General features: G+C 54.9%; 2 protein-coding genes across 4 annotated transcripts; both read right to left on the reverse strand.

The window, feature by feature from the left end:
- Positions 1-2,267: 2,267 nt before the first annotated feature.
- On the reverse strand, positions 2,268-6,819 carry TEDC2 (tubulin epsilon and delta complex 2). 3 transcript variants are annotated; one of them, XM_074346490.1, is made up of 10 exons: positions 6,725-6,819; positions 6,531-6,629; positions 6,217-6,287; positions 5,687-6,092; positions 5,157-5,210; positions 4,469-4,562; positions 4,183-4,294; positions 3,976-4,077; positions 3,376-3,566; positions 2,268-3,063 (listed from the first exon to the last, which is right to left on the reverse strand). In XM_074346490.1, exons 1-10 carry the CDS (start codon positions 6,748-6,750, stop codon positions 2,914-2,916), a joined length of 1,305 nt encoding a protein of 434 aa, XP_074202591.1. In that variant the 5' UTR covers positions 6,751-6,819; the 3' UTR covers positions 2,268-2,913. The 3 variants fall into 3 exon arrangements, with proteins under 3 accessions (XP_074202591.1, XP_074202590.1, XP_010948168.2); XM_074346489.1 differs by having other exon boundaries at positions 3,376-3,563; positions 5,687-6,101; XM_010949866.3 differs by having other exon boundaries at positions 5,687-6,101.
- Positions 6,820-8,042: 1,223 nt separating this feature from the next.
- On the reverse strand, positions 8,043-27,101 carry CCNF (cyclin F). Its single transcript, XM_074346487.1, has 17 exons — positions 26,971-27,101; positions 25,735-25,889; positions 24,580-24,686; positions 23,573-23,640; positions 22,137-22,330; positions 21,736-21,789; positions 20,967-21,071; positions 20,580-20,657; positions 18,603-18,754; positions 16,484-16,648; positions 14,556-14,679; positions 14,124-14,304; positions 13,690-13,777; positions 11,707-11,806; positions 11,479-11,606; positions 10,611-10,780; positions 8,043-9,936 (listed from the first exon to the last, which is right to left on the reverse strand). Exons 1-17 carry the CDS (start codon positions 26,984-26,986, stop codon positions 9,461-9,463), a joined length of 2,361 nt encoding a protein of 786 aa, XP_074202588.1. The 5' UTR covers positions 26,987-27,101; the 3' UTR covers positions 8,043-9,460.
- Positions 27,102-27,402: the final 301 nt, after the last annotated feature.

The following is a 27,402-nucleotide window of genomic DNA, read 5'->3' on the forward strand; positions in this document are numbered from 1 at the left end:
ATAAAGCACAAACATTTATTGAGTGCCTATTATGCCTCGAGAGGCTTCCACCCCAGCGGGGAAGACACAGCTCGGGAAGGGCGCCTCGTCCCGAGGAAGGTGGCCAAGTCAAGTCCTCGGCCAGCTGCCGCCCCGCACCCTGCACACCCGGCAGGGCCCCTGTGCCGCGCATACTGCCGCCAGCCCCGCTCTGCGCGCCAAGCGAAACGCCGAAAAGCAACACTGTGTGGAGGAGGGGCGCGAGAAGGGGAGAGCCGAGTCTGGGGAGGGGAGGAAAATGACTTGTAGCCCCCTTAAAGGTCAGGCCTCCTAACGGTTCAGAACGATACAGTTTGGGGACAGGGTCTGGGGAGGTTTCCAGGACCCGCGAGCCGCACTGCGCCAGCCGGCTTGGACGAGGTCCGAAGGGAGGAGGCGCCGGCTCGCCGTGACCTCGCAGGGCAGAGGGATTGGCGCGCGGGCTCAGGGCGTCCCCGGCTCCCGCCGCCCCCCGCGCATGGCCCTCCGCCGCCGCCGAGCGCGCCAGCATAGGAAGGCGGCGGCCAGGAGCCCGAGGCCCGCGCCGAGTGAGGCAAGCGACGCGCTCTGGGCCAGGTCCAGGCGGGGTCCGCGCAGCGAGAAGGTGATGGCCGTGGCGGAGGCGCCAGCAAGGAGAGCCACGGCGCCGAACGGCAGGACGCAACGCGGCCACGAGCCCCCCGCGCCGCCGGTGGCCAAGAGCAGCGCGCGTAGGACCCGCGGGGGCTCGGCAGGGGCCGCGGGTGGGGGCTCCTGCGAGCTCATGCCTCCGACGCTGGGGCTGCGCTCGGGGTGGGTGTGGGCGCCCCTGCAGCCCCAGCTTGCCCGCCACGTCAGAGTGGATTGGAAGGTATGCGGTGACGCCAGTGGGAGGAGTTCGCCGCTGTCTCCTGGCATCGCGTGGGCGGGCGCTAATCCAGAGGTGAGGGTCTCCCTTTCCTGCCCTGGGTGCCCTGTGCTGAGGCCTCCTCAGACCTCTCCCCTCGTGCTATCCGCAGCACCTCCCTGCCCTTGAAGGCCCAGGTGCTCACAGCAGACCGCAGGACACCACCAGTGCCCAGGACTGGCCTCAGATGGGTGGGTCATTGAGTCAACAATTTCTGGGCACCCAGCTGGGCCTAGCTAGGGATGGAGGTGGACAGCATCCCTGCCCAATAGGGAAGATGCAAAATAAACCAAGTGAATTAGTGGAGGAAATGACTGTCATGGAGACCACCTGCTGTGGAAACTGATTCTGGGGTGGCTAGTAACACGGTGGTGGTGGGATTTGCCCTGGAGATCAAGGGTTCCTCCAGATCCCCGCAGCTGAGCATAAGCTCTGGAGGCAGCAATGGAGTGGCCAGAAAGAGGTGCTTGTCCACCAGGTAACCTCCCTCTCTTGCTTCCCCTACCCTGGAGTTCCACTCCCCAGAAGCCCCTCAGTGCAATGAATGCCCTGGTTTTTTGTTTCCTACTTTGGTCTGTCATCTGGTCCCCAGCAGCCCAAAAGACCTAGGACTCCATGTCCAAGGTTTCTGGCCTGCTGACTTTTACAAGCAGGGCCTCCTGCAGGATGGGGCCACCCCAAGGCTACTTCAGCATCACCCAGTTCATCCCCCCATATCTCGAACACTTCATCAGGCTCTCATAAGACTGGGCCTTCTCGGGAATGAGCTGCCTCCAGGGCCTGAGTCTCTCAGGGAGGAAGCGGGTGTTACTTGGTCTTGCACATCAATGTTCACACAAAGAGCTAGTGCGCCAGCTCTGCGGGTTGTGCTTGGCCCACACGGGTGCTCAGTAAAGATTCATGTTAGTGACACCAGTGCCTCCCAGCCCCCATCAAGGCCCAGAGCTGTGAAGCATCTAACATCATCTTGATTCATCTTCACCCCAGCCCCAGTGGTAATAACCACTGTCCCAGTATGACAATGGGGACTGAGGCTCAAAATCATTGAGAATTTTGCTGAAAGTCCCACAGCAGCAGACAAGTTATAATGTCAACCCACGATCTGACTTTGACCTCTACACTTTCTTGCCTTCCAGGAAACAATGATTCCTTCAGCAGGGTAGGTGGGAGCCTCAGAGGTAATAATGGAGCAAAGGAGGTGATGGGCCCTTTCCCTGGAGGTGGCTCAGTGTGGAAGGCCCACACCAGCCACTAGCAACGGGCACAGCACAGGAGGTGGTAGTGGGCACGGGCACCAGGAGAGATGGCTGCCCACTATGATAGAGGCTTGTGGCTTTTTTGTGCCCAGTACAAATCTAGGCACTTGTGGGGAGGGGTTTCAGGTGTGCCAGGGCCAGTGCATGAGGTGAGTCCCCAGTGCGGCCCACCTTGAGTGGCCTTGCCCACTCCTTTCACTACAGAAAGAATATGCCTGTTCTTGGTAAATACACTTCATAAATTCTCGGTAAGTAAAAAAAAAAAAAAAGAAAAAAAAAGAAAACAAACACACACCAAGTCCAACCTTGGTATGATTTAAATATATATATACTTCCTAATGTAGTTTTAATGTCACACAAGTGGCTTTTAAGTGCAAAGCAAGAGAAAACAGAGGTAGCTAAGAAAAGCCCGCACGAGCCTCTGTTCTCCTGAGCCTGTGGAAGGCCGAGCCGAGCCCAGCCGAGCCCTGACCAGCAGGTTTAGCAGCTGTGACAAAGGCCCTGTGCCCCTCAGGGAGAGCCAGGCCGTAGTCCCTGCACCCTCAGAAGCCTGCTTTTCCAAGGGGGCACGGACACCTCTGGGCCCCTGGCTCACTACACTAGTGAAAACCCCCTTAATCCCCATTCACTTAACTCTGACTAGGGAAGAGGGGCTCTCCCCGACAGACAGGGTCGGGGGCAGAATCAGCTTGCCTTTGCTGCAGGGCTCTGGGAGCTGAGGGACGGGCCTGGCCGCCTGGCCATGGGAAGGGCTCAGTCGGCAGGCTCATCTTCTCGGAGGATGGTGAGGAAGCGCTCACCCCCCTCGCAGAGCAGGCTGTGCACAGCCCGGCACAGTGCCAGCCAGGGCGGCCCCAGGGGCTCCTGTTCCCTCACCAGGGGGAGGAGTTCAGCCATCAGGACCTGCAGGGTGGTACAGGGCCAAGGTCTCAGGAGGGCCCTGTCTCAACTAGCTCAGGGCCCCCACAGGCAGGCCTGAGGAGTGGGGCAATTCTAAAGCAGGCTTCGACACACCAGGCTCCAGCCCTTCCCTCCTCCCAGAGCACCAGCACCCTCAGCACGTGCACGGGCTCAGAGGCTCCCATCCTTCCCTGGTGGGTCTTGAGGGGAGAAGCACAGATAGACTCTCGAGGCCAAGTCCTCACGAGGCTGCAGACCTGGAGTCCTCACCAGGGCACCCCTAACAAAGTCACCTACTCCCCACGCTGGAAGTACCTTTTCCAGGTGAATCTGCTGGTTCAGCATGGCCACCCGCAGCCTAAGGGCTGCCAGGGTCTGCAGCTCCTGGGTACTGGAGTAGAGAAGCAATGGGGGGCTCCGGATAGTGTCTGCTCCTCCTCCACAGGGTGATGAGGCCCTAGGGAGTCTCCCCTCAGGCCATGGCCCCAGCTGCTGTTCCACCACTGCTGTAAGGACAGAGGGCTAAGGCCTCATGGGGCAGTGGCTAGGCGCCTCCTCCCCACTCACCTTTTATGGGATGCAAAGTTTCCCTTTGCCTCCTGGATGAAGCCCTATTGTCCATAAATAACTATTGTGCAATACCAGGTATCTGCTAGCACCTAAGTCTCACAAGCCTAACTGGCTAAATAAGCAAGTTCTTAGTGTGTTGGGAGAGGGAATGGAGCGGGGGAGCTGTCTTGGCCAGCTCCACAGGACAACCAGTGAGAACTTAGGATGCAGTGGGGTGACATGGGGAAGGGCCTGCCTGCCTCTGCTCCTGGGCTGCTGTTAAAGTCCCAACACTTCCTTGTGGCTAGAGGACTCTGACCCCCCCACCAGATTTCAGCACAGGTGGAGGTGGGGATGGAGTCTCACCTGTACGCAGCTCCTGCAGCCTGTGGAGACACTGCCCCACCAGGGCCTGCAGCCCCTCCAGGGTAAGCAGGCAGCGGTACTCCTGCATCCAGTCCTTGGGGTCTACATGAGTCAGGGAGGGCAGGCCAGGTCCGTGCTGGTCCTGAAGCTCTCCCTGAGCCCAGCCCTCCTCACTTCCACCAGAAACCCAAATCAGGGTCCACTAACCTGCAGTGAGTTCCTTCCCCATTCGAAGTCTTAGAAGCGAGCAGGCCTTCCGCAGGCGCCCTACCTCCGCCTCCACCTCTGCGGGACTGAGCCTAGAGCTGGGCCAGCCTGACTGGACATTGGTCAGGGAAATTCCCCCGTGGCCAGGCCCCTCCCAGCCCTTTCCCCCAAGGATCAGGTCCTAGAGTTGCTCCTCAAACTCACCAGGTTTAGAGCCAGAACCTCTGCTCCCTCCCAACCCTCCACCCACTCTCATCGCAGGCTCCTGCAAGCCCAGCAAGGATACGGTTGTCTGCATTTTCTGGAGGAAATGGTTTTTAGCAGTGGTAGCAGCATCCCCAGAATCACTGGTATGTGTAGAGCTGAGCTGGGCCCACAGGCTGGGATGCACACATGGCAGTGAGGGAACCAAAGAGCATTGTGGTTATTTGAACCAGCTGGGCTGGGCCATGAGAAGTAGGCAAGGGCCAGGGTAGGGGCCCCAGGGAACCAAGGAGACACCATCCATGAAAAGGGGACAGAGCTGCCCCATTCTGGGAAGTACTAGGACAGAATTCAAGGAAGGGGAGAGAGGCCAGCAGTGACTGTAACCAGGATGTATGATAAGGGCTATGGGTGCTGGCTCTGAACCTGGCACAACACAAACACTTGCAGGCACCACCTCATTTAACCCTTACAACACCTCTATAAAGCTCGTACTACTACTGTCACCTCTACAAGGAAGACAAATTGGGACTCAGAAACACTAAGTGCCTTGCTCAAGGTCCCACAGGTTGAGAGAGGCTGAGCTGGGCCCACTGAGTCTAAGATGACTATAGCAGTCCTAAGTAGGCTGACTCTCTTAAGATAGTGTCGCCACCTAGCAAATAAAGCAGAAGAACCTGCTTGAAAAGTCTTACAAGCCTCAGCCTCCCTGCTTTCCACACTCCCCTGGTCTCCCCTCCACTCCCACCTAGCCCCAAGCTCAGCCTCACCGGGAGTTCTGGGAAGCTGCTTTCCTGAAGGCCATGGGCAGCTGCAGCAGGATCCTGTCGGGGAAGCCGGTGCTCAGAGCAGCCTTGCCTCATTCTGGGGATTGCAGGCCCCACTCAGCCCCATCAGGTTTGAGGCTCACCCACCCCCTCAGACAGGGCTTCCAGAGTGACCACGGGAGCCAGTCCACTCCAGGTCTGGCCTGGCAGAGGGAAGAGAAAGCAGAGCCCAGGCCTTCTAGAGCCCATGTGCAACCCCCGGGCTGGGTGGATAAGAGGACAGGGCACTGGGCAGCCACAGAGGAGAGCAGGACAGGCTCCAGCACATCCCACGTGGCACCTCCACAGCCTACCGTTCCATTCTGCCAGTTTCAGGTCATGGGCCTCATGGGGTGGCATCGTGGGGTTCTCCTGGCCCACCTCCAGCTCAATGCCCTTCCCCCCCCATCACCCCAAACCCAGACTCTTACTGCTGCCCAGGATCTGATCAGGTAGAGACAGCGATTCCCCCAGTGAGGGTATGGGAGACCTACCCCTTATCCTTGAGTGTAAAAACTTCTCGGGCCTGAGGAGCAGCCAGTGGGACTATTTGTTGGCTCCTGTGTCTTGGTTCCACCTTGGCAGCTCGGGCCCCTCGCCCCATGCAGGTTGGATCCTCCACTGAGACAAGCCTGCGCTCAGAGAGGTCCTTGGCAGGCACCCTGGTTTGACGGATGCCCCTGGGGTGTTTTGTTTCTGATGCATGGCTGCCAGTCCAGCCTGAGGCCCGGAGTCGGGTGGAGGCTCTGGTGGCAGGGGAAGCGGCAAGGGACTCAGACTTCACACTGGGGTCCTTGTCTCCTCCAGCTTTTGAGATGCCTTTTCGCACCCGTACAGCCTTCTCCAGCACCTGGGTCAGAAGCTCCAGCTCTTTGAGGTCTTGGGGACTGGGTGAGCATGCTGTGAAAGCTAAAAGTCATGTAGCGGTCCCTCACCACTGTTTCCCGCAAAGGGTCCCTCACCACTGCACTCCAAAAGACAGACCAGGGGTGGCACCTGCAGAAGGTGGGTGGCTGAGGTTTACCTGAAGACGGAACCTTTTCATCAGTTTCTGGCCCTGGGGTTGGCTCCGGAACTGGGGTCTCGGCTGGTTCCCTGTGAAGACACAGGGCAGCCGTGGTGGCACGGTCAGGAGGCAGGGCCCAGGCCCAACACCACCCCCCAACCACGACGCCTAGTCTAGGAGCAGTCCCCGGGCCTGCAGGGGAAAGCCGGGTGAACACTGACAACCGGCAACTCGGAAGTGAGCGTTGGGCTCGGCCTCCCGGCCCAGGGGCTCTAATTTGGGTTCTGACGGTCCTAGAGAGGCCTAGTCGTGTGGTTTCGGGGTCCGCATACCAGGCTCTAAGGAGTCGCCGGGAGACTCGCAGGCTCCGTTCCAGCTGCCGCTGTCGCTGGGCGCAGGAATCCAGGGCATCCCGCAGCTCGGCCACCAGCCTGGGAGGGACGCACCCGCAGCTCAGCACCCGACGGGCCTCGGGCCGCGCGCCCTCCCGCCCCGCCCCCGCTCCCTCCTGCGGCGCGGGCCTCACCGGCGCGAGCAGTCCGCGGGCAGCATGAAGACTGTTGCAACTCTTCGCTATTTGCCGCCGCCGGAGAATCCCTCCTCTTCCGGCTAGAAGATCGCCTCCTTCCGCCCGCGCTACCCAATCCCGAGCCGCGAGCTCAAGGCCCGCCCTCTCCGACGACGGTCCAGTGGCAAACCCCGCCCCTCCCCCGGCGGTTGTGAAAGTGAGCCCAGACCCGGGGCAGTGAAGGGAACTCAGGTGAGAACCTCGGATTGCGAGGAGGCTTCTGGTTTAGATAACTGGGTAGATGGTGGCACCTGTAGTCGCTTAACGGCTGGCTTCGTCTTTGTATTGAAGGCAATCAAAAGCAGGGCCCAGCTGCCTTGCTGACCCCGGGCCTCCTAGCACAGGGCAAGGCACGGGAGGAGCCCAATAGATATTTACTGCAGGAACCGTCGCTAGAGGTGAGGATAACGTGTGTTGGAAGCAGGGACAAGGGAGTGTTCACTTTTGGACATGCTAGTGAGGTGATGAGCCATTAGTAGTCACCTAGGCAGAGGGGGATGATGTCCGGCAGACAAGGGTGTGGCACATGAGCAATGGGCCTGGACAAGATGGTCCAAGGTGCGGCAGGTGTGCGTGGACAGGGACAGGTGAGGGGGAGCTGGAGCCCAGACAGGTGGAGGGACGGCAGAGCCTGGTGTCATAGAAACAACAGGAGGCTATCCCAGGAGGAAGTGTCCACTTGATGGGAGAATGGGGCCTTCAGTGACTCAGGAGACACCTGGGGAGGGGGATTTTGGGGACAGTTGCTAGCTGGGAGGAGTGATGCAGGTAGCAGGGCCCAAAATAATAAAGGCAACAGGGGCCAAGAAATCTCAGGGGATAGCAGGAGGGATGACAAACGGGGCGGGGGTTGTGTGTGGAGAGGTGTCCATTTCACAGTTGCTAATGGGAAGGTGCTGCAGCATGGAGGACAGACATGAAGGAGGGGAGCCAAGGGTGCCAGGCAGAGAAGAGGGGATGGGTTGGGACCCAGGCAGCCCTGGGACTGTTCTTAGGGTGGGTCCCTCCATCAGCTGTTTTCTTGCCTAGTTGTGGCAGGCTGACAGCATTACTGCCTAAAATGATTCTCTGTGAGGTAGGAGGGGAGGGGGAAAAGGCTTCAGCCAGCACTTAAGACACAGGGAGACCCCACACTACAGCCAGGTGCTATTAGGTCCCATTGGAGTGGCTTCCTCCTACAGGTGCAGGCTGGGAGAAGGCAGAGAACTTTTGGATTTTGAAAAGTGGCCATGGACAAGGGGACAAGGCAGTTCAAATATGCACATCACTCAGCTGCTACTCTCATCACATTTAATCCTCACAACACCCCTGTGAGGTAGGTATTATTGCCCCATCTTACAGATGAGGAAACTGAAACTCACACATGCCCAGGGGCACACAGTCAATAGGGGAGGTCTGCAATCCCAATGCTGAGGTTCCCTTACTCAACCACACCCAACCCCAGGTGGTGAGAATTCTATAACAGTAGCAAAAAGATAGCTCCCGCAGGGACATCAACACACAACTCACACACGCACGCACCCAGAAAAGCCTCACTGAATCAGCATCTCCATGTCCCTGTAGTTTTGGTTCAAGAGCATTTGGGGGACACTCCTGGCCAAGTGGTTCTTTCTGATGTTTGAGAGGAAACAAAAGCTATCAGCAGCGTGAGCTTGTCAGTGGTCAACCCAACTGGGGAGAGGCCAGGGTCAGTCTTCGTCAGGTCTCTGCTGTCATTATTCTGGGGAACCCACAGCAGATACACCCTCACCTGGCAAGCAGGGGCAGGTCCTCTGAATCTCCTTCTGCATCTTGATCACTTCAGGTATTAAAATTGATGTAATTTTTTTCTGGCTAGCCTCTCTGGGAAAATTCTTTTTGCATAAAAAGTGTCACTGAGGGGTTTGGATCAAATTTTCTTTTTAGTTAAGCCTAAATAATGTTGAGGGTTTTTTTTAAATTAATACTTTCTATTTTTAATTTTCTTTTTGCTTAGAGGAATGAAGAATGGAAATAAAGACAGGAAGAGAAATGACCCAGAAATTCAGTGCAAAGAGAGATGTTCATACAGACACTATCTGTTGGGGACACAGACAAATCATCACAGGAGAAGGGACAGATTTCTAAAATGAGCTGAGAATATGAGGAGGGAGCCTGTGACCAAGACATCAAGGCCCTGGCCAGCAAAAGTCAGGGCCCCTGCTCCTGGTAGTCACACACAGTCCAACAATGCAGGGATGGTGGTGGGCTCAGAGCTGCTGGCTCCCCCTGGACAGCAAATCAGACAGATGCAGGGAGGGGGAAGCTGTGCCAGGATACCTGGGTCACACATGTTCTCAACTGTGAAAGCTGTCGCCTACTGGAGTGAGGCTCAGTGGGGCTGAGAAGATCAGGATGTACGCTTAAGCTTTCCAGGGAAAGTAGGACAGACATAGGAGGAGACAGAGAAATAGGTGTCACGCAGTGTGGTATGATTGCTTTGAGGCTAAACTTTCCAAAGAGAAGGATCTGAGTTTTTGTTGTGATTTAGACATCTTGATGGCTCCCAGTGGGCTTCCCTGGAGAAAGAAACTTACCGCCCCAAGTTCTCTCTGATCCCCATGCGATGGCTACCAGGAGGTCTACAGGGATCCATCTCCAGTGTCCCCTCCCCTCGCTAGTGCAACAGCAGCCCTCCCTCAGCAAACATTCACTGCAGCAAGTGCTCTGACACACTCACAGGTTCAAAAAGCCTAAGTTCATGTCCTCCTCCTCCTCACTGTGGGTGGATAGGTTTTTCCTCTTCACCTGCTGTTGGGGAACACTGCTCTCCGGGGGGCTCGGGGAACGACACTGTAAACATGACTTCCTGGCGTGATGGTGGCAAGGCTGTGTGTTCAAGTTGCTGCCGGGGGACAGCACTGAGGTAGATCGGGGAGGGTCCCCCAAGACATCCATGGAGTTTGTGGGACTTGCGCTGCTGACAGAGGAGTACCCTGAGGTTGTGATGTCCTTGCCTGGCCCCCTCCTGCTGCTGAGAGGGGGCTCAAGCCCTGGGGTCTGAGGTGTCTGGGTGCCTGGTGCCAACGTGTGCAGGTCCTGGCACCCCTCCTCCTCTGGGCAGGCCTCCTCATCGCTTGATTCCTGGCAGCAGTGCTGTTCTGGGTTCAGGTAGACCACGGTGACATCGAGGACACCGCTGGGAGCCGTTACTGTGGGAGGCATTGGGGGAGAGGTCGTCAGGTCAGAGCCTGAGCATCAGGGTGGACCCCCCTGCCGCCCCGGTCAGGATCCAGGGCAGCCCAGGGTCCAACTCATGGTCACATATCTTGAACTTCGCTGGACAGTCCCCTTTCTTTTGGGTAAGAAATTGAGGGGGAAGGGCCTCCTTCATGCTTGGGGTATCACCCCATGTGACTTGGGGGACAGGAGGAAGTGACAACTGGCCATCTAATCATTTACTTAATCCCAAGTGGACACAAAAGGAATTGGAAAATCATCAGAAACTGCTTGAACTGGGCTTCCTGTGCAGATGGCTGACTAAGAACATGGGGATAGAGCCTCCCGCAGCTGCCCTGGAGGGTACACGAGGCACAGAGCCCAACAGGGTAGTGGCAAAGCACATCTTGTACAATGTTCTACAAAGATCTTATGAACTCCAGTCAGGATCTCTTCCTCTTCCCTGCCCTGGTGAGGTCCTTCCATCAACACAGCTCCAGTGAGAGATGGAGAGAGGTTGGGCCTACGTCCCCTCCTCCCTAAGGGTGGTGTTCTAGGGGCTCTGCCTGGACATATTCTCCTGCAGGTAAGGCAGGGGGGAGGGGGCCCCTCTGCACAAGCTGTCCCCTGGCACGACCCCTGGTGGCTCTCCATCCCCAGCACTCACCATCGCCTTCCTTCTCGCCCTCACTCTCCTGGTCGCCCTCGTAGCCAGAGCAGTAGTCCAGGCTCCAGTCCAGGAAACTGCCCAGCAGCGTCTCCTCCTGGCTCGACAGCTCTGCAGTAGGAGTGGTGACAAAGCTGCCCCTGTCCTCCTGGAGGCTGTTCTCCCGTTTCCTGTAGGGGGGGAGAGCCAGGAACCTGTCATAGGCAGCCGTGTTGGGAGGCCCAGTCTGACTCCTGGCACCTGCCCACCCTGCCCCCACGTGTTGTGAGCAAGGGTGTCATGGCCCTCAGAAGCTCATGGCACAGATTGGCAGAGGCAGGTCCAGGAGTACAGTGAGGGTCCTGCTCATCTGGACTTTGTAGGATCAATGGGAGTTCTTCAGGTGGGGCGGGGATGTTATTCCAGGCAGTAGATCCAGGACAATGAGAGGACAGACAGGTTAAATGGGATACATACGGGAGACGAGGGGAACAAGAAAGTACTGAGGACCTTAGTCAGGGTACCGCTGGAGTGACGGCAGCATGGTGGGCAGAAGGGCCCAGGGCGGCTCGTGCCTGGCATGCGGCAGGGCCAGAGCTTGAGTGGGCCCAGTCTGGGCTCAAGACTGTCTTCCCTCAAAGGGAATCAGGTTAAGGCAGGAGAGCCAGGCTGGAGAAGGCAGATGGGATTGCAGACAGGGGATTAGGTCCACGGGCCTGAGGTCAACCCTGGCTTCAGTTTTCTCAGCATCTGCTCTTCTCCATGCTGTGCTTAAGGAGCCCCGTGTAAAGGGAGCCCCTCAGATGGCTGCGGGGTCACCAGGGAACCCAGGCCCAGCACAGAGGAGCTAACGCTGCATCTCGCCATTATGGACCTGGGGCTTACTAACCGCTTGGTTCTCCTTCCGGAGGGAGAGCTGAGGAAAGCGTGAATTTCCCCCGCGCTGAGGAAAGATGCAGGTTCCGGGCTCTCCTGTTTCACTCCAAGAGCTGCACACAACTGGCCGTAGCTCAGCACCTGAGAGGAAGCTGTGGTCAGAGGGAGGGAAGAGGCCCCGAGGGGCAGGCTGGCACCACTGCCCCCCGCCCCAGCACCCCATCAGCAGCCTGAGTGGCACCTCTTCCTGGCTGATCTCTCCGTAGCGCCTGTCCTCGAATCGCTGCTTCACGGCAGTAAGAGAGACTTGCCTGTAGTCCTTGGGGACATCATCGTGGAAGCTGCCAACAGAGGGACATGTGAGTGGCAGTGGGTGGCAGGCAGCACCAGCATGTCCACTCCAAGAGGCTCATTTTTTGCTTCCACTCACTGAAGTGAGAGAGGACAAGACATTTTGAAAAACAGCCCAGCCTTGGGAGTAAAATCCAGCATTGCTGTGGTCGATGGTCTGTCAGTTCCTCAGTTAAACGCAGTCACCATGACCCAGCACTCCCACTCCCAGATGCAACCCCTAGAGAAATGTGAATGGAAGTCCACACAGAAACCAGACAGAAATGTTCACTGCAGCATCATTCCCAACAGCCAGAAGGTGGAAAAAAACCCACACGTCCATCAATGCAGGAACAAATAAACAAAATGCGGTCCCTCCATCCAGTGGATATTTAGTGCAGATGAGAACATTATGTAGGTAAAAGAGGCCAGTCACAAAAGGCCACGTATTGCATGATTCCATTTCTACGAAATGTCCAGAACAGGCAAGCCACAGAGCTAGGAAGTAGTAAGTGTTTGCTGGGGTGGTTGGAGGGGAAATAGGGAGGTGATAGGTAAGGAGTGCGGGGTTTGTTTTGAGAGTGGAGGGAAGTGTTCTAAAACTGATGGTGGTGATGGCTGCGCAACTCTATATACTAAGAGCCTGTTGAATTGTACACTGAAAAGTTTTTGTTTATAAATAAATACTTGTTTCCAATTTATCTGATCTTGAAAAAAAAAAGAAAAAGAAAGAAAGAAAACTTCCAGGGGCAGGGAGGCGGCCAATCAAGAGCTCTTGGTAGCCAGCGTCAGGTAACAGCTATCTGCACTCGTCTAAGCAAACTTGGGGTCAGACACATGCTGACCTGCTGATGTCACCCATGCACCCCATCCCTCTGCTACGAGATCTGGGCACTGCAGGATAAACGGTGTGCACGCCACCCCGGTAAATGCTGACAGGCTCCCCGGGTTAGCAAGGAAGGGGAGAAATGGCAGATGGGTCAGAAGGGGCCAGTCAGAGGAACCTTCAACCTAGTGCTGGAGTTCTGACATCCCAGAAGGTGTTAGCATAAGTGACTGCTCAGAGGCCGCCTCGTGGTAATCGAGGAGGCGGCTGGGGGAGTGACGGTGGGCAGGCAGCAGCAGCCGAGGGGACCAGGTCGCGAGATGTGTGAAGAAGGTGCACTGGCCCCGAGAACCGCTGGGATGCAGGGACAGAGAAGTGGGCTGGCATGAGGTCTCTGCTAGGATGAACAGGCCTTGTCCACCAAGCGCCCAGTGAAATCTACAAGGAATGGCTGGGGGAAGCTAGGGAGCCCGGCTTGGAGGAAAAGCTGTCAGCGGGGCCTGCGGCTTAGGACAGAGGCTGGCATTTAGATGGCTTTTGAATCCCCAAAGTCTCCCAGGGAACATCTGAGGACAGGCAGAAAACCAGAATTACCCAGTCCCTTGTGTGGAGGGAAGGGACACCGAGGCAATGAGCCTGGCAGAGAAAGGAGTGCAGGAGGGACTGAAGAGTGGGAGGAGCGAGTCTACAAGCCAAGCTGAGACGGGAAGAGAGGAGAGGCCCCGGCGTGAAGCACACTCAGTCTGCGTGTGCCTGGGGCCGCAGTATTCCGACCCCAGAGCTGTACGACAACTTTTCCTACACCAAAATTACTCCCTGTGGACTTAGGTTTGGGTTGGGAGGAGGTGCTGCACACACATCAAGTGTTAAAAACATGTGAAATAAGCAACATGGCCCTGGAATTTCTAAATGTCAACCCTGAAACACACAGCTCAGTGGGGAAGGTTGGTGTGACTTGACAGCCTTCACGGGAGAGTGAATTCCCCCTTTCACTTGTGGTACGTGGGAACACACCCCTGTGTGTGTTGTGTGTGGCAGGTGGGAGGACTCACTTCCTTATAGACTCACCACTTCTGATGAAGGCTTAGGACACAGGGTATGAGGTCTTCACAGGAGAACCCAGTGAGGTCCCACAACCGAGTGGTCCAGGGCTGGGCTGGGGAGGAAAGCAAGAATAGTGGAGCCATTCTGATGCCCACTCATGCCCAACAGCTCTGATGGTTCTGTTATGGGGTTTCCTAGGGCTCAGCATTGAAAATACCCCATAGACAAAGCATGCATGCTCTCTGTCCACAGGGTGGGAAATACACTAGAACCGTATCTAATCTCACCCCTAGACAATGGCTTTTGTTCCATTCTGGTGTCCCCTTCTCAGGGAGAGATGAACACGTTTCTTTCTCTCTCCATCCCCCCTTGAATCTCAGCACTGTCTCCTGACTCCAGGAATCCCCGCCGACCACTGGCTTAGCCCATGGGGCTGGCAGGAAGGATCAGCTCCTTACTCTGCCCATGTGTCAGCCTTGCCAGGAGCAGGGCAGCTGCAGCCAGGTGGGCTGGGGCGTAGGCGGCCAGGCTGGTGTGCAGCAGGGAGAGCTCACAGAGGAAGCTGCACAGGTGCTGGGTTCTTGCTGCCATGGGGACCAGTGTCAGCAGGACATCCTTGTAATCGACCACGGTGGGGACCTAGATGGAACAAAATGGACATGGGGTCTCAGCACACGGAGGGCTCATTCCCCTATTCAGTGGGAAGGCTGATCTTCAGAAACCCCACCCTTTGGCACGTTCAGGCTGAACACCAGGGCGTGCAGTGATGAGAAGTCCAGGAGGACTTCCCAGAGCAGGAGAGCTCAGTGCCCAGGTGGATGCCTTCTGCTCCTCCTGGCCCCACGAGACCTCAACTTGGATTCAGAAAGAAAAAGGAAATGGCCACTTACTCGAATCTTCCCTTCCAGGGCGGAGATGATCTCCCCCATCATCCTCACCAGGTCCTCGTATTTGTACGTGTTGTCTGTGAGCCACACGGCCTCTCGGATGGTCAGGATCTCCTTGCTGATGAACCTAGTGTTGAGAGGGGGTCTGAGCACTCATCCCACACCCCTCAGTGGGGCGATCACTTTAGGCTTCAGTGACAGGTGTGGGGAGTGCAAAGAGTGGACCCAGCTGCCCCTTGCCACTGAAGGGAACTGAAAAGGTCATAGGAGCCTGTCATGGGGGCCGGAAGGGAAGAGGGATTAGCACACAGGCCAGCAGCAGTGGGAGTGGCTGGACCGCTAGGCACGGAGATGCTTCTGCAAAATGCACCCTCAATGCTGAGATGGGTCAATCCTCTTAACGACCTAGGGATGAGGTTTTGCCCTGCTTGTGCCCGCTTCTATGGAATGGGTATAAACAGCTTAAACCCAGAAGGCAGGTGAGCCAGCAGAACACGAGCTAGAGGTTGTTGGAAGGTCTGGCCACAGGAATGTGACTGTCCTTAGGCAGCTGGCCACCCTGTTCTCCACTCCCCACCAGTGCCAACTGTCAGGGAACATGCTGGGCCAGCAGCCTGCTGAGGGCACCTCCCCAGGCAAGGTGGACCAGGGCCAACCCCTCAGCCACTTTGCTTCAGGGACTCAGCAGCAACCCCGTTTGCTGTGGGCACAGCCAAGAGAGAGGATAGGAAGTGTGAGGACTGCAGGTGCTGAGAGGATGTTATGCGAGTGGGACAGATGAGAGCCCTGTGCTCGGAGCAGCAGGCGCTGCTTTGAGAGTGGAGGCAGGGGCATCTCAGCCTCTACAAATCTTTTTAAGCAATTATTATCCCACTGCTGGCCAGTCTGTGGTCCAGTATCTCGGTCTCTGATTGCAAGGACAGAATTATGCAGTTTAGATCCACGGAGGCTGGGGAGCCATCTGTTCAGCCCTCTCTGGTGACACGACCTGGAACACTGGGTTCCAAGAGCACAAGTGAGAGGTGCCGTACAGCATGTGGCAGTCTGCGTACTGATCCCGAGCCCACGAGCCCTCCGCCTGTGGACATGGGACCCTGCCTCCACACCCACCCAAAGAGACCACTCTTCCGAGTTCCCGTCATGGCCACAAGACTGAGCTCATAGCAAAGTTGGACATGGTGGCCTCAGGGGCCACCGGGGGTAGCAGAAAGCAAGACGGGAACTGGGGCTCCTTCATGACCTCATGGAACAGAAAAACCAATGACAGAAGCCTGAACCCTCTGCCTCTGGGTTAGTGTACAAAAGAGAAATCTCTTTGTAGTTGACACCACTGTGTACAGTGAGAATGGTTGGTCTGGAAAGCACTGCCCAGGGGGGATGGCAGACCGTGCAGGAGATGTCTGGTTTAGAAAAACAAGAAAATGCAAAATGTATGGTGGGAATTGCCATCCACATTGCTTCCAACGGCAAAACTGAGTGAGGAGGTACTAAAGGAAGGTAGATTTAGGTAAAACTTAATATGGTCTGATTTGAAAAGTCATTGCTATATAGGTGCAGGCTGCCTCTTGTGGTTGGAGTGGGCTCTGTGGGGAGTTGTGGTGAACACATGAGACCCACTAAATGCAGGTCTCTGGACACAGAGTTGAGAACTCAACCAGTGGGGGCAGCCTACTATGACCCTCCCTCATCGCAGTGTTGCCCTCAGGAGCCATGGGGAGCGGGGTCCAGCCTAAGCCTGCCCGAGTGAGGCCGAACTCTGGGTCCTGAGACTGCATGCTGGGGTGCTATGCTGCCCCCATGTGGGAAGGACCACTTGGCAGGGCACCCCCTAAAACTAAAATCCCCCAAAATGAGGTGGGGTGCTGAAGGCTTATTTCACTGAAAAGCCAGCCCATGAACTGGACACAGCCTGGCTGCATAAGGCTCCTCACCGGGTGCAGATGACCATGCAGGCGATGCCCAGCAGCTGGAGCCTGTACCGGGGCACCAGCCGCCTCCGCAGGTACCGGTCCACGCACTCCACGGTCAGGTGAAGGCACAGGCTCGTGAAGTCCTTCATGGTGGCGACTTCTACCAGCCAGTCGATCAGGATGTACCTGTGGGAAGAGCACCACTCCTGAAAACCAGGGCAAGCATTCATGATGTCCCGTCTCCCATCCCTGTGCAGCCTGTCTGTCCTGAGCAGCGAGCAGGTCACTGAGACATCATTGGTGTCCCCAAGTATCCGTCTGAGGCTGAGACACCCTGTCCAAAGGGGCTGGGTGGCCCCACAACCCCGAACTTGGTTCCCGGGAGGCAGGTGGGCTACACACATGTGTGCTCTGCATCCCCAACCTCAGGGCCCCTAGGCACTGAATGAGCCTGAACCATCAGGGGCAAAGTGGGTCCAGTCTGTAGGACTGGGGATTGGTCACAGGACAGGAGAAAAGCCACTCAAAGTTTGCCTGCCTGCAAACCTGTCTTCTCCTGGAGGAACAGCTCACCCGTGGACTCATTTATCACAAGCCTCTGCAGTGGAGCCAAGAGCCAGGAACACAGCTAGAGCAGGATGCAGCGACCTGTGCTCTCAGTCACCTAGCAACCCCGAGGGAGGACTCGGGCTGACAGAGCCAACAGACACGGGGTCCCTCCTCAAGGGGGCTAAACGCTGGGCCAGGACACAGACGTCACAGGAGAACACAGCATGCAGTGGCACGGATGCAGGAGTACGGTAAACGCCTTTTTCAACAAAGAAGATGGGATGGAGAGAACAGAAGCAAGAGGGAGAAGAAACTTGGTGCCACAGGACTCTGCGTGGACAGGAGGGACGGCTCCAGGTGTCAGGCCAGACAGAAGCATCTTCCATGGACAGAAGGAAGGAGGGAGTGACGAGGCTGAGTAGGGGAGCCGGGGAGGGAAGGAGGTGAGAGGAAGGCAGCCAGATGTTTGAGGTTCACACCAGCCACAACTGGGACTAGCAGTGGACGCTCCCCAGTGCAGACACACTGGACAAGTGTGACATCAGACTCATAAAAACAGACCAACTGGACTGTACCCTTTGAAATGGTTAAATCTGACATTAACATAATGTTACATGTCAATTATAACGCAATGGGAAAAAAAAAGGGGGAAGAAGTTGGCTGTTGCCTGACAGAGGAAAATGGCAAGATGCTCAACTCAGGGTGAAATGATACTACTTCAATAAAACTAGTTTAACTCTCGACAAGGAAAATAAAGGTTACATTTATGTTAACTCACCCCCCCCCACACACACACACAGAAAAAGAATGGCAACAGTCCAACCAAAAAAAAAAAAAAAAAAAAAAGGGCCAATTGAGAGGGCACGTTCCTTCCCAGAGAAAGGGAGACAGCTGAGGAGGAAGGGGCAAAGGGGGCCCAGGCACAGGACACAGAAGCACAGCCGCTTGGGGACACTGAGTGTAGGAGCGAAGGACACCGCGTCCCCTGCTGTGTGTAAGAGCTCCAGCCCCTCCAGGGAAGAGAGTGCACCACGTGCTAGGTGTTGTCTGCTGCAGCACAGCCCAAGCCTACCCATCATGAACCTAAAATGCGTTTGAAATCTCTGGCGTAGGCTTAAAAAAATTAGTCACATTTTTCCATTTTACCCTCTAACATGTTCTGTGATTGAGGGTAAAAGTGTATCGCCAAACCTCGGAGGAAAATGGACCTGTGTGCGGGGTTTTGAGGCTGCAGCAGCTGCCTCCCCACCGCCCACCCCCGCCCCCTTGATGCCTGTAATGATAGGTGGCAAAGAAAGGGTGGTTTTTGGCATCATTTTAGAAAGATGTTTAAAATGGTTTAGTACATTCTGAGGCTTAAAAAGGAAAGCTGGAGAGCAGACACTGATGTGGGAGATTTTCTCTTCAAAGTCCCAGATAACTTAGGCATTACTGATTTTATTAGAAAACACACAGCCCTAGGGGTGATCCCAGTGGGGTTGATAACGCAGAGGGCCCTTTAATGGGAAGCTCGGCTGAAACAGGCCAGATCCCTCTTCCCAGAGACCAGCTGTCGCTCTGCCTTCCCATCAGCTCTGGCACGAGTCCTCACCTCATTGTGTCATTGAGGCCCTTCTGCACGGAGAAGACCGTCTGCTTACTGACGGCGTAGGAGGCCTGGAACAGCTGGCAGACTATCTCATTGGAAGCTTTCGTTTCTAGTCCGAGCTGGTTTCCATTTGCACAGGCTTTGGCTAAAGACAGCTGGGGTTGGGGGGGAGACACACGGAGTGAGAAGGAAGTAGGGGGCTTTGGAGGTTCCTGTTTCCGAATGTGAGGAGGGTTCTGCCTGCGTACACACTGGCCTACTTACACCTTCTAAGCCTCCTGGAACCGCGAGGGCCAAGAGTTTAATCACTCCTTTGGAAATCAGAAACATATCATGTGACAGAAAATTTGAAAAGGGACAGAAAGTGTGTGATGGAATGTCAGTCACCTCCCTGCCCCACACAGTTTCTCTGAAAAATTCAGTTCATTTCTGCTCAACCATGATAGTGAAAGCTGATGCTCCGGGGGGTGAGGAGCACATGGCAAAGTGGCCAAGAGCTGGCTGCAGGCTGGCATGACCTGGCTTTCACACCTGGGTCTGTGTGTGACCACAGGTGAATTGGGGGCTTTGAGGCACCTCAGTTTCCCTTTTCACAAGATGGTTTAACAGCACCTCTTGAACAAATGACGTGAGTGTTAACTGAGATGTGCAGCACCCCGCTCAGGACCCGCCCAGGGCCCATTAAGCCCTCAACAGTTACTACTGACCACCCCTAAGTATTTCCTTCCAGAATTTTCTATGCACGTGTAGCAGCAGGTACATGCATTTGTGATCACAAAACACACATGTGTTAGGTTTTCTCTTCTGCCTAATAGTCACATGGTTCCTCATGACAGGAGACCTGTACGCGTCTGCCCTGTTCTTCCTTTGAGGGGTTTCGAGGTTCACCTTTGTGCAGCTCGGTGCAGCTTCTGTGCACGTGGTCGACCCACAGGTGCCACTTGGACCCAGATGCTTCCTGAAAGGCCTGTGCTGATTTTCACACCCACTTATAGGAACACTGTTTACTCACTAATAGGAATACTGTTTCATCACATCTTTGCTGGCAGAATCTGCCATCGTTAAAAATGTGTATTTTCAGAAGTTACTAGCTATCCACTCAAAAACACAGAGAATATCTATGTATGAGTTGCTAACAAGACCAGCCTCAATCTCTTTAAATGTGCACCCTTTCGATCAGCAGGGAGGTCAAACCTGCCCTGTATTTTGACTGCTTGTTTTACTTCCTTTTTTCTGAGTATACTGAGGCCCTCTGAACTTCCGTGGGGTCTTACTATTCTTACTGATTAGTCTGAGCTTGAACTAGAACCACACTATTCATTGCTATATTTCCTGTAAATGTGCTGAGCGCCTTCTTAGACATGATCACTACAACATCCTGTGATAAGTCAGGCTGGCCCAGCCCCTTTGTGATGCCTTCCCTAGTTTTTGAGGGCAGATGACCCTCAACTACCCACTTGGTAGGGCGACAGGAGCGAGCTTCTATCAGCTTGGCATAGGGGGACTTCCTTTGATATGTCCTGAAACAGTGACTTCTTTACAGCTACACAGGGAGAGTGTCTGGAGAACACCAGCTACAAATCCCTGATGTCCTGGTTCCAACACCGGCCAACCCGGTGAGGTCAGATAATGCATTCCACACACCCGTCTGCTCCAAGAAGCCTCAAGTTCTGTTTCCAAAATGCTTCACCTACAGGACTTTAGGGAGTAGTATAAATTTTGATATTAGATGCAGTCCACAGCACTTAAAAATGAGAGGCTGGCTGGCTTACGGGCAATGGGCACTGAGGCTGGAGATGGGCAGAGATGAAGAAAGCACTTTGGGGCTCTCCTCCCTGCATACCCCAGAGCTAAACTCCTTTAAGATTCAGTTCTAAGCCCTGGGCCACTCTCACTGCCTCCTGAGTGGGAACCCAGCAGCCTTGCCCCCGTGGTCCTCACGAGAGGAGGTCTAAGAACAAAGGGTAGCTCTCAGCTCACCTGCGCTTCCCAGCAACCTTTGGCAGCAAAGTCCCTGAGTTTCCGGAAGCTGTGGAGGCATCGTCCGGGATCTGACATCTGTCAACAGGAGAGTCACCATGCCCTTACATGGTTGTGTCTCTGGAGAATCTCAGAACCAACCTGTGGGGTTCTTAAATGTTCCCCCAACACTTCCAGAGGGTCCTGAGCTGTGCTTTCTTCCCAGCCTTTTATCCCCCAAATGGTGGTGGTCGTTTTGGGGAGCAGTGCTGAGAACAGCCCGATGACCAGCAGCTCCCGGGGCCCCAGAGAACCGTCTGTGTTGACAGAATCTTGTCCAAGGGTCAGTGTGGAGACTGTGCTTCTGGCCCACATAATGCACCCTCTCCCAGATCTGGGTTCACTCACGTCCATCTTTCTGTCACTTTCCCAGAGGAGGTACGAGCTGGTCAAACACCCCTGATTGGCCGACTCTTCAAACAGGTCCCGGGCCTGCTTCTGTTTCTCTTCATCCTAGAACAAGTACCTCTAAGTAACCGCACAGATGGCTCTCATCTTTACAATGAGTTACCTAAACTGGAGTAGAAACAACTTCCCTGAAGACACACAATCTGACAACCAGGATGGCACGAGCCCGTGAGCCCTGCCTTCACAGGCCCTGCTTCCTCCCGCCCGGCGTTTGTGCTGGACTCAGCTTTGTGTCTCCAAGTGTCAGCTCCCCTCACCACACTACCCGCAGGGTGTCGGTGGTGGTTTTTCAAGGCCCCTCCAGCTCCTCGCTCACATCAGTGTCCCTCCCTGCTGCTGTCACTGCCTCAAGTCTGCTGCAGAAGTTCCTTAATCACAAAGCTCAATATAGCTTTCTCAAGGGTGGAGAGGCCTGTGTGGGGAGTGGAGAGACCCGCCCACAGCAGAGCCCTGAAACAAATAGCCCCGGGGGTCCATCACACTCCAATGCTCTGCTTGGCTTCACATAGCCTCACAGACAGGGCTCGCCTTGGCTTTGAACTTGGGATGTCCCCATCTGCTGCCTTGTATGTACTTCCTGGTCCTCAGTGCTTGTGGCTGCCAGAAAGGCAAGTGGCACAGAGACTCGGGGCCACTGTGCTCTGCCTGCTCACCTGGGCCAGGACGCCAAACAACGCAAGGCCCTGGTAGGATGGACAACTAGACTCACCTCGAAGAGACTCAGCACTCTCCCCAAGCAGTGCAGTATGGACGCTCTGTGGGTCTAAAAAGGAGGAAAAAGAAGTGTGACTGTCAGCAGAGAGAACTTCCAGGGGGCTGCCCCCTCCGTCTGCAGATCCTGGTGTCCCCCACCCCACCATACAGAGGACCTCACGGAGTCTGTGTCCTGCCTTTCCAGTGGTCAGCTTAGCCCATCTGCAGTGTGGCCCCTCACCTGACCCCCGGACCCTGGCTCTGAGGCCTCCTCTCCTGCTGGCCAGATGCTGCCACATCTGCACTGTTTTCTGTGCCTCCACTGCCCTCAGGTCCCAGACTTGACTGGTCCACAGCATCTCCCCTGCAGGTTTTCTCTCCTCCTCAGACCCCACAGGCACTCCTGGCCAGACTCACTTTCTGCAGCTGGCACTCCGCCTGGAGGCTCTCGTGTACCACGGCCTTGCAGCAGCTTCCGGACACCGACCAGGGCGGGCGGATGAAGAGCCAGATGAAGGGTGAAGCCCCCACATTTAGTCGCTCAGCGAGGCTGAAGAAGCGAGAGGCCTTCAGGCCATTCACTTCCGCACGGGCCTCATCGGACACAGACACTGCAGAGACCACAGAACACAGCCCAGTGGTCAGGGATGTCTCTGGAGGACGGATGCGGACAGGTCCCCACAGTCTTTCTGGAATGTCTGAAACCTCAAGCCTGCTGCAATGGGAAGTTGCTGGTGTTTTAGGATAGCAGAGGCAGGATCGGGGCTTCTATTTTTCTTCCTCTATTGTGTGAATCGTGTTTCTGCCGGGCCCTCCCAGCAGCCTGGCTTCAGATCGGAGGTGTTCCCGCTTCGGAGGCATCAAGTGCCCACCCTCCTTCCAGGGGGTGGAATTACTGCTCAGCCCCTGGTTAACGGGGACCCTGTTTCCTTTTGGGGTAATGAGAGTATTCCAAAATTAATGGTGACAGTTGCATGACTCAATACACTAAAAACCATTGAACTACACACTTCACATGGGTGAGTGGAACAGTATGTGAATCATGTCTGGGAAACACTGATGGGAGGGCAGGGGCAGGACCACAGCTCTCCTGAGCCTGGAGCAGCACTGCTCATTGTCTCCAGGGCACAACAGTCCTGTCAACCAGCTGGGTGTAGGGGTGATCTCTCAGCAAGAAGCCAGATCTTTTAGAGGCAGAAAACTAGTGGCCATACCCAAGTCTTTCTGTATCCCGGGAGTGGGGACAGGAAAGTTGGTTCCTTACTGTGCTTAGCAGACAGGAAAGAATTGGGAGAGAGGGCCGCACAAGTCTTTCAAGGAACACTCACCCCTTGTGGGTGAAGGAACCTTAGGTACCAGGCCAGCTTTGACCTGCTTGCACTTGCCCCCTGCTTGGAGCCTCAGCTACCTGTGTTATGGACACCTGGAATCTGGCATGCTTTGACCGCTGCCCCCAGTACCACAGATGAACTACAGCCAAGGAGAGAAGCCAGTGTCTACACCCGGGCTGTGGTGTTAACTGGACAGAGGGCAGGCAGCCAAGGAAAAGGCTGGCTTGCCTAAGGAGTCCCCATTCTGAATCTCTGTTCAGAGTCACTCTTTGTCAATCAAAATTAAAGGTTTGTTAAAACAAGAGGTGGCTCTCCCAACCTACAAAATCAAAGTTCATCAGTGGGTCCCTGAGCAGGGCACTCTGGGAACAAGCTCCCAAGGGAAGACAGTACACAGCCAGACACAGCAAGAGCAGCAACTAAACTGCTAACACTGGCAAGGGCTCGTGCTTACTCTACAATGTCAATACCAAGTGGGACGAGGCCAGCCCCAGCCTCGGCCCCACCCCCTTGAGGACTTACGGCCTTCATTGTAGAGGTAGGCTATGCCCAGCTTCACAGCAGCTTCAAAATTCCCTTTTTCAGCAGCCCTGAAACATTGAGAACATAAATCATCACATGATTTTATTCCATAAAGGTTATGTTCCACCACCACACTTCAAACTACAATACCCATTTTCTGAACTGAAAATTTTTTTCATAATGCAGCTAAATATCCATTAATGATGACATGCTACAACATGGATGAGCCTTGAAAACATGCTTAAGTGAAATAAGTCAGTCACAAAAGGCCATACGTTGCATGACTCCACTCATAAGAAATGTCCAGAGTAGGCAAATCTGCAGAGACAGAAAGCAGATTAGGGACTGCCCGGTGTTTGGGGGATTACAGGGAATATAGTAAGTGACTGCTAAAGGATAGCGGGCTTCATTTTGGAGTAATGAGTATGTTCTAAAGTTAGACAGTGTTGATGGTTATATAACTCTGTGAATGTATTAAAAACCATTGAGGTATACACTTTAAGTGGGTACACTGTATGATTAGTGGACTATGTCTTGGGCAGCCTGCCCAGGACCACTGGCACACTGGGGTTCACGGTCCCTTTGGCCCTCTGTTTAGGTCCAAGCTCCAGAATGGTGGGTGGGATCAGCCAGTGAGTAAAATGCAATAGGATTCAAATCATATGGTTCTGACTAAGAGGGCTGAGTAAAGTTTATGCGTGCCGGTGACCTGCATTTGAGTCACATGGGATGGGTCACAGCCCACGCGGACCCCAGAGAAGCACCGCTGTGACTAATGAGAGTCAGGCCTTTGTTGGTGGCGTGGAGGACTGAGGCCTGTGCTGGATGGAACTTGTGTGACCCAATCGGTGGAGCTGATAGCCCTCAGTCACTCCCTGTGGGAGAAGGCATTGGCAGGGCCAACAGCAAGAGGAAGGTCGTTCCCAGGTCAAGCCTTGAGACACAGACATACCAGGGAGGGCCCAAAGGTGGGAGAAAGCCGAGCTGTTTTCAGGGTGCAGAGATACCTTTCAAAGAGCTTCAGGTTCTTCGGAGAAGGCCACAGCTCCTGGAAGCTGGCACATGCCCACACGCTGGCATGGTTGTCCACCAGGTACTTCAGGTGGGAGTGTACCTGACAAGAGCGGAAACAGAGTGGGCTGCGGGCGATTATCAAGGGACTTCCCAGAAGCAGTGCTTAAAGACAGGGTGCAGATAGGTGTAGGGTCTCCTGTCTCCCTTCCCATCCCAGCAGTAAAGGCCCTTGAGTCTCTGTGTATCAAAGTAACTAAGAGTTGCTTTGAATAGAGAAAATTGAGTCCAGAAACAAGTTTCTCTGTGGCTCTAAAGGTGGGGACAGTGGTCCTGGAAGTGGGAATAAGCATGTAGGCTGAGAAAGTGGACACCACCTCTGTAATGCTATATACCTCTCAGGATCAGGGAATCCAACTCTAAGGGGAGCAGGTAGGTCAGAAATCTGTTTTGAGCTCCTCTACCTGGGGTCTTGCTAGTGGGAGTACAGCTAGAGCCTAGAGGTCAACAAAGGCTCTCAGAAAAGACTGAAACACAGGACAGCAGCCTCAGGTAGGACCTGGAGCCTCTGCTCTGGATGAATACAAGAAGTGCCCAAGCTGGGGGCCTTGAGCACGGGTGAGCATTTTAAGGGCTAAAGTTCCCACTGCCACTGAAAATTCAGTACCCATGGATATTACGACCACAATGGAGGCAGCTTTGGAAGTCAGAGAAGTGGGTTCTAGTTGGAGTTTTCCCACTAACTTGCAGTATGTCCTTGGTTAAGTCACTCAAAGTGAGGCTACAGTTTCAACATCTGCAAAATAACTCCCAGAGTCCCCTTCAGTGCTGAATATTACATGGGATTTGTCCTCAAGGTTACACTATTATTCTTTTTAAAACTACCTTATTTCTTGAGGGATGCAAATTTCACTACCATAAAAAGGTATCTTCTCTGTTAAAATAAGCATTGCAAAGAGCAGACTCAAACCTTAGTGTATTATGTTATAGCTTTCCTACAATCAGAAGAACCTCAAGCATCTATTACCAATATCACAGTTGTCTCTTCTGCCCTCATTTGTAGCCAGTTTTGTTTTGACATTTAGGACACAAAGCCCTCATGGTATAACCAACAATGCCAGGGCTGATACTATTTCCATCTGACAACTTACAGCTCGGACAGCGAGGATATCGCCAACAGAAAGCCATTTCAGAATATGAAAGAGCACATCTTCTGGGAGACTCAAGATGGTTAGGTTTCGGGGTCTCCTTCTTATTCTTCGCTTTGTAGGATAACAGAAACACTTGGCACACCTACAGTGGATTACTTAAGGAAAAAAAAATCAGAATGGTCTATGTGATGTATTGGAAAGGAGTTGTGCTGATATGAAAAGTTACATCTGAACATGATTCTACAGATACTGTCCTCTGCCCCAAAAGGAACCAGCCATATTTATAGTCCCAAACAAAGATTAAACAAAGGAGTAGTAGTGTATGAGTTACAGAAGACATCATCATTTCATCAGAAACATTTATGGTGAGTAGTATTGGGAAACCTTCTGATCCACAGCCCAGATGACAACCAGGAACGGGGAAAGAAGCAGCCAATGCTGATGACAGTCAGCCTTTCATTTCACTCTCAGGGAAGCCCCTCCACCCTTGCTGATTTCTTTAGTCCTATGTGCCCACATGACTAAAATGTATAATGTTAATAAGGATCTGTCAACTTTGGACAGGCTGGTTTTCCAGTCCAAACTAGGAGGGACTGCCCTGCAGAGAAGCAAAGGCTGGACTTGGAGGCCAGGCCAGTTCCAGGTCTGCGGATGTCAGAGCTGCCCAGTGTCCTCTCCCCTACAGGGCATCCTTCCAACTTCAACTGCAAAAACTCCTTCCTCACTCTAAGCTGATGAGCTAGAAGCTCTCAGGCAGGAGTAGCCCATCACCTACAATTCACCTGGTTTCCTACCCGTTCCTCCCTCCTGCCCGACAGGAGGTGGCTGCTCGCCCACCTGCACGACTCCCTCCGCAGGCCTTCTTCCTGCCCCCTCCCCTCGCTCCTCACCTGGGTCTTCTCATCAGCAATTAACGTGCTGCGAAAGCCAAACGGACTCACAGGGCGACCAATCACCACATTTTACCTTCCCCTCATTCCCTTTCTCGAGGACAGCCACCGTAATAACCACTGAAACCTCAGCGGTGCTCACAGTCCACGACAGGTAGCGGGCCCCGCGCGCTCTTTCACGCGGAGCTGGGCGACGCCGGACATTTAAATCGCGCGCCAGGCGGGCGCCGCAGGGACGACCCGCATCCCTGGTCGAAAGTCCCGAGCTAGCCCTGCTCAGTCTCAAGGCCGCCCCGCGGCCGCCCCGCTGCCGCCCGCCTCCCGCGCTCCGCGCCCCTCTACTCACCGCCTCCGCTCCCCATAGCCGTAGCCGCTATCACCACTGCCGCCGCCTCAGCCAGAGCCGCCCGCGGGCCTAGAGTGCGCCGCCCCACGCAAGCGCAAACCCGCCCGCCGCCCGCCTGAGTTTTCAAACGCGCCCGGCCCTCCCATTGGCCGGCACGAGGGGGGCGCGCGCCACTGGGCCGCCAGGCCCCGCCCCTCTCCCCGCCCTCCTCAGTCCTGGGGGTCCTCGATTGGCCGAGCCAGGACGCGAATTCGAACGCCGACTGTTGATTGGCGGAGCCTGCACGGCCGCCCCGCCTCTCCGGCCGGGGCTGGGGTCCCCAAAGCTCGCGGTTCAGGGCCAGCCTGCAGGGGCATCTCTGGATACGCTCTGGCCTTGGTGGGCCCGGCCTGTTCTGGTCTTGGGCCTTGCTGCTGACTGGGCTGCAGAGGT

This window comes from Camelus bactrianus, chromosome 18 (genome assembly GCF_048773025.1).
Source record: "Camelus bactrianus isolate YW-2024 breed Bactrian camel chromosome 18, ASM4877302v1, whole genome shotgun sequence".
NCBI lineage: Eukaryota > Metazoa > Chordata > Mammalia > Artiodactyla > Camelidae > Camelus > Camelus bactrianus.

What these genes read in the sequence shown, in the direction of transcription:
- TEDC2 (XM_010949866.3), bottom strand. Translation starts at nt 6,750, where the DNA reads ATGCTGCCCGCGGACTGCTCGCGCCG. An exon ending in CCCGCGGACTGCTCGCGCCG is followed by an intron (nt 6,630 to 6,724) that starts GTGAGGCCCGCG and finishes CGTCCCTCCCAG; the next exon opens with GCTGGTGGCCGAGCTGCGGG. An exon ending in GCTGCAGGAGCTGCGTACAG is followed by an intron (nt 3,567 to 3,975) that starts GTGAGACTCCAT and finishes CTGTCCTTACAG; the next exon opens with CAGTGGTGGAACAGCAGCTG.
- CCNF (XM_074346487.1), bottom strand. An exon ending in CGGAGTGCCAGCTGCAGAAA is followed by an intron (nt 21,790 to 22,136) that starts GTGAGTCTGGCC and finishes CCTCCTTTTTAG; the next exon opens with ACCCACAGAGCGTCCATACT. An exon ending in CCCTGGAAGGGAAGATTCGA is followed by an intron (nt 14,305 to 14,555) that starts GTAAGTGGCCAT and finishes TGTTCCATCTAG; the next exon opens with GTCCCCACCGTGGTCGATTA.